The sequence below is a fragment of the Mustela nivalis genome (assembly GCF_964662115.1).
Source record: "Mustela nivalis genome assembly, chromosome: 15".
Classification (NCBI taxonomy): Eukaryota; Metazoa; Chordata; class Mammalia; order Carnivora; family Mustelidae; genus Mustela; species Mustela nivalis.
Genome location: NC_139034.1, coordinates 61,323,311 through 61,335,431, shown reverse-complemented (window position 1 = coordinate 61,335,431; position 12,121 = coordinate 61,323,311). Strand labels below are relative to the sequence as shown.

Sequence of the window (12,121 nt, the reverse complement as noted above, 5' to 3'; positions counted from 1 at the left end):
TTCAAAAGAATATATGCACCCCTATGTTTACTCCTTATTTACAATAGCCTAATTATGCAAACAGCCCCTAGGGTTCATTCATAGATGAATGAAGAAGTGTGTAACACCCATACACACAAACACACACACACCACCACCACCACACAAAGTGGTATTATTCAGCCATAAAAAAGAATGAAATCTTGCCGTCTGCAACAACATGGATGGAGCCAGGTAAAATAAATCAGAGAAAGACAAATATACCATACAATTTCACCTGTATGTGGAATTTAAGAAACAAAACAAGCAAAGTCAAAAAAAAAAAAAGGAGCGGGGAGGGGATAAGCCAAGAAACAGACCATAAGAGAACAAACTGATGGTTACCGGAGGGGAGTTGGGAGGGGGGATGGGTGAAATAGGTGAAGGGGACTAAGTACACTTACCGTGCTGAGCACTGAGCAATATGCGAAACTACTGAGTCGCTACACTACATTGTACACCTGAAACTAATACAGCACCATATATTAACTGTACTGAAATTAAATTTAAAAACTTAATAAAATTTTAAAAATAAAACATATTTCTGAACCACAGAAATAGAAAACAGAATCTAAATAATAGCTATTAGATACCTGAAGAAGCATGAAAAACATAACAAGCTGCAATTTGAAGAACAGCCACTAGATGGTAGTGACTACAAGTAAATCTATGCTTATCAAAGCAAATAAGCTCAAACACTAAGCTACAACCTACCAGAAAAAAATATATGAGGAAATGAAGCCTGAAAATAATTTATAATTATGGTGCAGTATTTGTAGAATATGGAGCATAAAAAAAGTTATAAAGACATCACTTAGTAAAAACAGAAAAAGCAGGTAATTTAAATATATGAAATATAAATATGTATTTACATTAATATACCGCCAGAGGTCAAAACTAAAGGCAACTAAGTATGCAGGTTACCAAACATTTGCAATACTGTTTTTATCATCAAAATGTTTTCAAATCTAAAGAAAAGAAAAGGTTAAAAAGAAGATAGTAGAAGTGAAATATAGAAATAGAGAAATAATCACTAAGCTCTGAGTCATATAGATGTTATCAAATCACATTTTTATACCTAAGAAACAGGTATATATGCTACATATAGTACAATAAATTTAAATTTCCTTTTCTAATTAAGATTTTTAAAAGACATAACCATCGAAAGGATTAGTATTTACGCTAATCTTTTTACAAACAAAGTATGTGGGAAGACTGTTACTAATAATAAAGGTTTACCTGTTCAACTAAAACGAAGAACAAAATTAACATTTACTAGACTAATAGTACAAAACAATAGTTATTTGTAGTCAAAGTATTCATTTCCCTTCCATGGTACCTACAGGTACATCATATCTAACTACAAATTTTAACTAAAGAAACAAGATTTAAATACTGTATATATATTAGCTGGTGGCCATGCATAACATTAAATTTGAAGAGAAAAATGTAACTGCTTTCCCACTCACTGACCCACTTCTGAGTGGTTATCTACTTTAGTACTTCAGCAGATGAAATGGAAGAAGGAAAAGAAGCAAGAAAGCCTTTCAAAAAGGAAAATTAATGATTACCCAGACATAAAAAGTAACTCAACTCAAGATACGTATTTTCCTTATTTTCTATTTTTAAAGTACTTTAAATAAGTAATTTCTCACTTTTATTACCAAAATAAATTTTATACTAAAATGAGTTAAATCAACATTCTATGAGTGCTTGATCATTTAACCAGATTGAGGACAGAAATTTATCATATCTAGTGTAATAAATTTACTTCTACAAATACTGAATTTCAAAAACTTAATTTTAGCAATTAAACAATTCAAGTGTCATAATATTACATACTAAGTATACTATCTGCCAATCCCTGTGTTACGAGCTGAAATAAAAGACTGTAACACAGTCTGCCTTCAAAGTATAAAGTCCATTTTACAAATTCAGGTATTTAAGAATTCTGCAACACATTAAAATAATCATACTTCGGTTTCTGATCTTCTAATTCCTTACCACTCCCCCCAAAGAAGATATGTTTGCATTCTTTTGTGTCTCAAATCACACTGTTCCAGCTACCCAGAATATTTCCTTTTCCAACCCTCCTTCATGCTTAAAGACACTCAAATGGAAGTCCTTTGCTCCAAAAGCAAAATTTATAGTTTCATTCTGTATGCTTCTACATCACTGCATGGATATGAAATACTTCTCATGCAAAAACATATTTAGCTGAAACATACTTACATAATTCCACAGAGTCAGCATCTAGCATTATGACCACAATACACAGCTATAAGTATACTAAATACTAGGATTTTTATTGCATCATATGACCACATAGTTCTTTCTCAGGAACAATTTATATTTTAAACAAAGTAAACACACAATAACAGTATTTGCCTTTCTTTACTAGGTTACTTTAAATACACACACAGCTAGTATATGAAAAAAAACAATCTGGAAATGAAAAATCACTTACTGAAAAATGCCAGCATGAAAATCCCATCATTACCCACTCTGAGCTGGTCTGCATCACTAAAGTCATCTCTTGGTTGACACTCTTCCTCCTGAATCTGTAAAACACATAACATTAGAAGAGCCCACTAAAAAACTAATTATAACTTTATTAAGTATAAAGATTAGAACTGAAATAAAATCAGATATTCTCAACTTGTACAGACAAAATGATACAATTAGTACGTCTGGCACAAAGTTGTATTCAAAAACATTAGCAAATAATTTTCATGAGCTCACTTGAAAAGAATAACTTTAAAAGAAAACAAATAAAGATAAAAACTGAACATTAGATTAATGAAAACTTTATCAAGAAAGATGTGACTGACATACTTGCATTGAATGGGAAAGAGGAATTTTCATAATCAGTGGTGGAATCTACACTGGTATGATCTCTATGGCTGGCAATTTGGCAATATTTATCAAAAATATGTAGGGCACCTGGGTGGCTCAGTGGGTTAAAGCCTCTGCCTTCGGCTCAGGTCATGATCTCAGGATCCTGGGATCGAGCCCCACATCGGGCTCTCTGCTCCGCAGGGAGCCTGCTTCCCCTCTCTCTCTGCTGCCTCTCTGCCTACTTGTGATATCTCTCTCTCTGTTCAAATAAATCAATAAAATCTTTAAAAAAAAAATGTACAACCCACAACTATATGGCAAATTAATCTTCAACAATGTAGGAAAGAATATCCAGTGGGAAAAAAACAGTCTCTTTAACAAATGGTGGTGGGAAAACGGGACAGCAACATGCAAAAGAATGAAAGTGGATCACCTTCTTACAGCAATCACAAAATAAAATTCAAAACAGATTAAAGACCTAAATATGAGATAGGAAACCATTAAAATCCTAGAGGAGAACACTGGAAGTAACCTCCTTAACATCAACTGTAACAACTTGTTACTACATGTGTCTCCTGAGGCGAGAGAAACAAAAGCAAAAATAAGTTACTGGGATTTCATCAAAATAAAAAGATTCTGTACAGTGAAGCAAACAATTGAAAAAACTAAAAGGCAACCTATGGAATGGTAAGAGATATTTGCAAATGACTTATCTGATAAAGGGTTAGTATCCAAAACATACAAGAACTTAAAAACTCAACACCCCAAGAATGAATAATGCAATTAAAAAATGAACAGAGGACACGAACAGACATTTTTCAAAGAGGATATCCGATGGCCAACAGATACATGAAAAGATGCCCAACATCATTCATCATCGAGATTTCCTGAAAACTACACTAAATATCACCTCACACCTGTCAGAATGGCTAAAATCAACAACACAAGATGCAATGGGTACTGGCAAGGAACCCTCCTGCAATGTTCGTGAGAACTACTGCAACCACTCTGGAAAACCGTATGGAGGAAGAAGTTAAAAATAAAACTACCCTACAACCCAGCAACTGCTCTCCTAGGTATTTACCCAAAGAATACAACAATACTAATTCAAAAGGGATACATGCGCCTCAATGTTTACACCAGCATTATCTACAATAGCCAAATTATGGAAACCGCCTGAGTGTTCATCAAATGATGAATGAATAAAGATGTGGTATATATATATGGTAAAATATTACTTAGCCATTAAAAAAAAAATGAAATCTTGCCATTTGCAATGACATGGAAGGAGCTAGATAGTATTATGCTAAGCAAAATAAGTCAAAGAAAGACAAATACCACATGATTTCACTCATATGTGGAATTTAAGAAACAAAGCAAATGATCAATAGGGGTTAAAAAGGTGGTGGGGGGGCAAACCAAGAAACAGACTCAACTACAGAGCACAAACTGATGGTTACCAGAGGGGAAGGGGGTTAAAAAAGTGATGGGGATTAAGGAGTGTGCTTGTGAAGAGCACCAGGTTTTGTATATAAATGTTGAATTACTAAGAAGTATACCTGGAATTAATATTGCAGTATATGTTAACTAGAATTTAAATAAAAACTCAAAAAAAAAAAAGAAAAAAATGTACACACCCAATGATTCCAGCTCTTGAAATATACTGTACAAATATACAATATATTCCCACTTACAAGAAATGATGTATTAAAGATAATTCATTGCAGCAATGTTTTTTGGATTTGCTCGCTTTTTTTAGAGAGAGAGAGAATCCTAAGCAGACTCCATGCCTAGTACAGAGCCCGACAGAGCTTGATACATTCCTGAGATGATGACCTGAGCCGGAATCAAGAGTAAGACTCTTTCTTAACAGAGTAAGCCATCCAGGTGCCCTGCAGCAATAATATTAAGAGCAAAGATTAGACACAATCTAAATGCCCATCAATAGTGGGCTCTAGTCAGGAGATAATTCTCTACGAGTCCTTAATATTTCCATACATCTTTGAGGTATACATCTTTGGCCACCCTTCTTTTGTACTATCTTTTCAAGGCTATTTACATTGCAGACAGCTTTGGAAGAGTGTCGTTCCCCAGAAGAGAGATGTGGGCATGTGTAGTGACCATTAGAAAATAATGGGTTTGGGGTGCCTTGATGGCTCAGTCAGTTAAGCATCTGCCTCTTGCTCAGGTCATGATCTCAGGGAGGAGTCTGCTTGAAGAGTCTCTCCCTCTGCCCCTCCTCCCACTCTAGTGCAAATTCGCACTAGTGCACGTGCTCTAATAAATAAATCTTCTTAAAAAAGAGTTCATATCTGTAAATCTATTTAATCATCCCATAATTTGCATGCAATCCTGCACATCAGAAACAGGAAATAGTAGAAAACAGTGTTGTTCCCAAGTCTCCTGGCTACTACCTGTATTCTCCCAATGAGCATGGATTTAAGAAAGGTGAGATTCATTTACAACCAAATACATACTCAAATGCTAATCGGGCCAGTTTTCTATCTGAATCAGGTATAGAAACCCATACTTTTGCCAAAAAGAGGGTGCTGGAGCATTGCATTAGAAACTGATGAATTTAAGAGTCTTTATAAATAAGTCTCTTCTGTTCAATTATATTTTGCTTTCCATGAAATTTTCCACAATCTTCAAAAGCTGGCATTACAATGATATCAGAAGCAGTTGAAAACGGAAAATTTTTCTTCTGGACATGTTCCATTTCAGACTGGGATCATATTACTTTCTAAAAACAAGACACTAGAAATGATGACAATGAAAGGTTGGAGTAGAAATATTTCAGAGTTTTCTCTCCAAAAGGTAAATCACCCTCATGCTTTTCCCAAAGCAGAAAGCAAGACAATGCTTGCTTCTTTCTCTTCAGAGTTCTATAGTGTGGAAGTTAGGGCAGTAGATGTCCCAAGGTCAAGTAGCATCCTTTTAAGGACATTTGCCATTTCCAAGGTCTCCAGGGAGACACTCCCTGAGAAAAGGAGTTATGCTCTTCTCATTCATGGACAGTGCATGCATGCAAATAATGCATGTACAACCATGTATGTGCGAAGCAACCTAAAACTGATTTTGACAGAAACTCCACACTACGGATCTATTCTTTCTCCCTGATTCTCTCCTCCAAGTATCAAAAATCTTTATTGACTGAGTTATATTTTATGCCACTGTCTTAACAAAGACTTACTTTCACCCTCCGAGGGAAATGGCATAAATAATAAATTTGAGGCTTACTGTCCTTACTTACGTGCCCAAAGCTAATTATGTTGACATTTAACTGTGTGTTGGAATATGTGAGTGGGAACAGTCATGGAAAGGGATGTACTGATGAAAAAAACCCATCCAGGAAAAAACGCTCACCTATCAGATAATCTGTTCGCTGGACTCTGGCCTAATGGCAGAAGAAGAATGCTTTACATAGAATCACCTTTCTCTCCTTTTGTCCCTCACCTGATTCTAGTTGTTTGTGTAAAGTGATTTTTTGGTGTCTTTTCTTAAACAACATGGGATGAACCCAGGAATATGAAATATCTCTAAAAAGTCTGAAGCAAGAAAAAAAGGCAACAAACTCTAGCCCTGCTTGCAGCCACACTAAAATGTAAATAATGGGGGCCTGGGTGGCTCAGTCGGTTAAGCATCTGCCTTCAGCTCAGGTCATAATCCCAGGGTCCTGGGATGGAGCCCATCCTCGGGCTCTCTGCTCAGCAGGGAGTCTGCTTCTCCCTCTCTTCCTCTGTGGCCTCTTATCCCCAAGTAAATAAATAAAATCATTTAAAATAAATAAATAAAATGTAAATAACTTCCATCTATTCTCTGACCATAGAACAGCATGGATGTGTCTCACTGGTTCTCCACTCCTGAGACAGTTACTCCTTTTACCAGAACGAGAATATACACGTATTCATCACTGACTCTACTACCAAGACAGTAAGAGAAAGTAGGACATGTGGAATCCTTGACCATCGTTCTAAAATTCTAGGGTGGGATGTGTAAAAGGACACACACACACACACACACACACACACACACAGTGAGCTGACAAACGTAATTTGAAAACTTGTAACTTATTTCTCTGTGATTTTTAACCTAACGCTGAGCTCATTCGTGGAGTTACACCAGACTGGCTCTAATACATACAAATGAGTAGGGAAAAAAGATTACTTATGATTTTAATTAGGGATCACAGAATCTAAACTATATGAGGAGGGAGATAAGGAGTTCAACAGAGAAGAGGTCGATGGGGTGGAGCATCTAGAGTGAACAAGTCAGAGGATGGGGGGGCGGTGAAAGCACATGAAAGGAAAGAAATCAAGACTTGGAAAATGTCCTGGTACAGATAAGGATGAGGAGTCCCACGAATTAGCACATCTTGTGCTACAAAGAAAGATCAGTAGAAACAGAAATAAATAGAAACAGAAATAAGGTAAAGGAATGGATAGGACAGTGCCAATTTCACCAAAAAATAACGACACACATAAATAGGAATAGAGAAGATACTAAATAACAATACGTGCACACTCTCAAACTCAGAGAACTATTTTTAACACTACTAAAGGTACTAAGAATCACTAAAAACGATATTCTCGAAAAGAAGCCATCAGTTGCCTTACTCTCTGGGCTGTCTCTGCTGCTGCGGCTGCCATGGCAGCAGCTTTGGCCTTCTCAGCTTCATCGTATGTAGGAAGGGAGGTAGCGACACTGTAGGGAGGTGGCACAGGATAAAACTCACTGTAAACTTCTGTATCTGAAGAAAGGGATGAAAAAAAGGACAACCATTAAACTACTTCATAAAATGTTTACAGCCAAAAATGTAATTTAATAACTTGCAACAGGCCACTAAAGACTATTACTGCTTTTTGTAGTCCTATTTTATAAGCTACGTAACATAAATTACTACTACAACGTATATGGTAGTTTAGCCCCATATTTACTATAAAGGGAAAAGACTGATAGCTATCACCTACAGGCTGATATACAAAACAAAAATATCAAGAATGGAAATTCTAAAAATCTGCGTACAAGGGAAATGAGAAACTCACCACATATGGGCATCCTCTGTACCCACTGCTATGCTAAAAGAATTTAATTTACTTGCTCATAATCTCATAGCCCAAAAAGCAAAAGTATCAGGAATAACAACATTTACATAGTACTAACCATGTAATATACTACTGCTATATACATTAATCTTAGCAACTCTGAGGTCCAAAGAAGTAATCTGCCCAGTATTGCACAACCATTAAGTAGCAGAACCCAGGGATTTCCTGAATGCCAGTATCTGTTCTGATAACACGTGAGGTTCATTTTTCTACGTCAGTTTTAGAAACTGCCTGAATCTCTTCAGCAAATTCAATATTTATTTTCGCTAAAAACAAAACAAAACAAAAACTGAGTATTTTTAGCTCCTTTTTACTCTTGTCCTCCCTTCCCATTCTTCCCTATATCTATCTAGTTTTTTATGAAGAATTTCTCCCCCTCCCCAACTTTTAAACTATTTTTGAAATATGATCTCCAGAAATATAGCACAGTAGAATAAGTGTAGACTGCTAATTAAAAACAAACAAAAAAAAACCAAAAAAAATCCCACCTGCATTACTTATCACCAAATTGAGCAGTACAAGTAAAATGATACATACAGGTCAATAAACTGATTAGACTTATGCTAGAATCACTGTCATGAAAAACAGGTAAGTTCTCATAGTAGTTCATACTATAATGTCTGACATCACTTCTGTGATTTCCTTATTGTAACTATAGTATTTATACATTTTCTCCATCAGAATTTCTTGCATTTCCAACACAAAAACACACTTCATTCTAGCAATACTTTTCCTATTGTATTGTAATGGATATAGACTTTAAAATAAAATTTTTAAATGCTATCAATAAGAGCGAAGGATCTGAAGCTGGGCAACTTTTATTCCAATGCTAGTAGCAGTATAATACTGAACGTTATCCACCAAAAAGGCATAAGAATCATAAACTCTTAGAAATGACTGGTTATTCAGATGTAAAAACACAACACACAGTCAAGTAAACAGATTTCTTTAGGTCTGAAGACTAAAATAGAAGAAAATTTAAGTGAAAGCAATGGTTATGAATTTTAAGGCACTAACATTAAAATTAGAAATTTAAAAACTGGAACAATGACATACATTATCCAAGAAGAGAGAGATCTTTTAACATTAACAACAGTTATGTGAGTTTTCAAAAAGTTTTAACTCCCACAACAGACAAAAATATCCTATCCAGTAACAGATGAAACTGGGGAAGGAGCACTGTTTTACTACTGCTTTAGTTTTCACTGCTTAATTCCACTTATTTTCTGTCTACCCTTTACGGCAGTGGTTCTCAAGGAGAAAACTTAACATCTGAGGAGCTACAGTCCCAGCTCCTTAAGTTGTATGACCCCAAGCAAATCACTTAAGCACTTTATGAAGCTCTACTTTCTCATCCATAAATCTGAGCCAGCAAGGCTATTACTTGCTATTATATGACAGAATTTAAGAGTATTTAAGAGGACTCTGTAAACTGTAAAGCATTATACAAATGTCAACTATTATTACTGATGCTGCTCAGATCTATAAAACCAGTCAGAAAGTGACCTACTGAAAAACATAAATAATCACTGAAAATTGGTCCTGCCGATGCTTCAAATACAACACTAAGAGAAGCTGAAAATTAGTATCAATGGTTTTCATTAAAGAGACGCAAACTTCTAGAATGACTTTCTTGTGCTCAATTACAGTCATTTTAGTACAGATGTAAAAATAAAATTCTGGGACCAGGAATAACACTGATTATAAGAATAACTGAACACCCAGGTAGGTAGCAGGCTCCACTCATCTTACAAGTGAAAATTATCTAACCTTTAAAAACGGCACGCTTCATTTTCAAAACTATTCTAGAGCAAAGAAAAATGAGAAGCTTCTCAATTCATGCTATGTTGCTTCCACAATATTAATACTAAAATGATAAGGATAGTACATAAAGATCCCATAATAAAACGGCAAAGCTTCTAAAAAATATTAACAAATCTAAATACAGAAGACATTAGAACACAGTGACAATTTATTCTAGGAATACAGAAGTTGACTGGCTTACAGAAATCTATTAATAACATATTTAATTACATAAAAAATTACAGGAGAAAACAAACATACAATTTTGGATATAGTCCCAAAAAGATGACTCCACGGTTTCTGGCCTCCTGGAGCCATTTCCGGAAATAAAGAAGAATGACAAAGGGAATGGTCTGGCATTGGAGGGAAAGACAGTAGGCAGCTGTGACAGCGCTGAAACTTACTCTTCCCACCAAGAGGTCGAGACTAATTCCTCAACCGTCTTGAATAAAGATAAAACTTAGTGACTCACTTCTAACAAACCAAACCTGGCAGATGTGATACTATGTGACTTTTGAAGCAATGCCAAAGCAGGTGATACAGCTTCTCTCTGGCTTTCAAAATGCTTATTCTTGGAACCCAGCCTCCATTCAGTGAGGAAGTGCAGGCCACAATAAGAGGCCACACAGAGGTGTTCTAGCCAACAGTTGCATCTGATGACCTAGCTAAAGCCTGCATCAGCTGCCAAATACGTTCATAAGGAAGCCATTAAGATGACTCGAGCTCCAGGTCACCGAAAGATGATAATCACATGAGATCCTGGGAGAAAATTCCATAACTGAGCCTAGCCCACCACAAAAACCGTAAGAACTAATAAAAATGGTTGATACTGTACTTCATTTGGTTTGTTACACAGCAGTGGCAATGGTGGCCACAACAAAAAAATTACAATTTCAATCTTATCATCTTCCATCATTTAAACACAGATCGGCATCAGCGAAACAACTAATTTTCTATTTTCTTTCTTCAAGACTACCAATAGTTTGGGTTTTTTTGTTTGTTTGTTTAAGGGTAGAAAATTCACTGAACTGTATTCTGGAAACTTGAAGAATAATGAAGAATATTTAGCCCGTTATAAATTTTAGCAAGCACCAATACAACTATTAAATTTTAAGACAAATAAAACTGCTATAAATCAATATAAAAACTGTCATACTGGGACGCCTGGGTGGCTCAGTTGGTTAAGCAGCTGCCTTCGGCTCAGGTCATGATCCCAGCGTCCTGGGATCGAGTCCCACATCGGGCTCCTTGCTCGGCATGGAGCCTGCTTCTCCCTCTGCCTCTGCCTGCCACTGTGTCTGCTTGTGCTTGCACTCTGTATCTCTCTCTCTCTCTCTAACAAATAAATAAAAATCTTAAAAAAAACAACAACAACAAAAAAAAAACTGTCATACTGGGCACTAAATAAGCATAGTGATCAAATAAACATTATATACAAATAAATGGAGTAAGCATCTGCTAATTTATTAGTGAGAATACCTTCATACAGAAGATGATTTTCAGTAACTGCATAATATTATAAATGAAAAAGGTAAATGGTTTGGTCTTTTTACACAACCTTTATGATCTAGATAAAACAACAGTAACCAAAAAAGGCTGGAATGATTTTAAGAGAAATAATGGTATTAATTACAAAATAAGAAATAAGAAAGATGAAAAACTCTAGTGAAGGGTTTTTTAACATTAAAGCATATTTTTATAACAGGTTTAAAAAATGTTTCATAATCAACATATAAAATATTTAGAGATTACTTATAATAGTATACAAAACCATATTTTAAATATTTTTTAATTATATAATGATTAACTTTAAGAAACAAGTGTTCGTGGGGCGCCTGGGTGGCTCAGTGGTTTGGGCTGCTGCCTTCGGCTCGGGTCATGATCTCAGGGTCCTGGGATCGAGCCCCGCATCAGGCTCTCTGCTCCGCAGGAAGCCTGCTTCCCTCTCTCTCTCTCTCTCTCTCTCTCTGCCTGCCTCTCTGCCTACTTGTGATCTCTGTCTGTCAAATAAATAAATAAAATCTTAAAAAAAAAAAAAAAAAAAAAAAGAAAGAAACAAGTGTTGGTGAGGATGTGGAGAATAAGGAACCATCATGCACTGCTGGGGGGAATGAAAACTAGTGCAATATGGAGATTAAAAAAATTAAAAATGGAACTACCCTGGGCCACCTGGGTGGCTCAGACAGTTAAGCATCTGCCTTGGGCTCAGGTCATGATCTCAGGTTCCTGGGATTGAGCCCCACATTGGGCTCCCTGTTCAGGGCGGAGCCTGCTTCCTCCTCTCCCTCTGCTGCTTCCCCTGTGCTTATGCTCTCTTTCCCTTTCAAATAAATAAATAAAATCTTAAAAAAAGAGAG

General features: G+C 36.0%; 1 protein-coding gene across 1 annotated transcript in view; it reads right to left on the bottom strand.

Moving 5' to 3' along the window:
• NDFIP2 (Nedd4 family interacting protein 2) overlaps window positions 1-12,121 on the bottom strand; it is a 67,196-nt gene that overhangs the window by 21,045 nt on the left and 34,030 nt on the right. The window contains exons 3-4 of the mRNA XM_082700892.1: window positions 7,473-7,606; window positions 2,486-2,579 (exon numbers count right to left, since the gene is read on the bottom strand). Of these exons, the coding sequence (XP_082557018.1) occupies window positions 2,486-2,579; window positions 7,473-7,606 (228 nt within the window). The remainder of the gene's footprint in view (window positions 1-2,485; window positions 2,580-7,472; window positions 7,607-12,121) is intronic.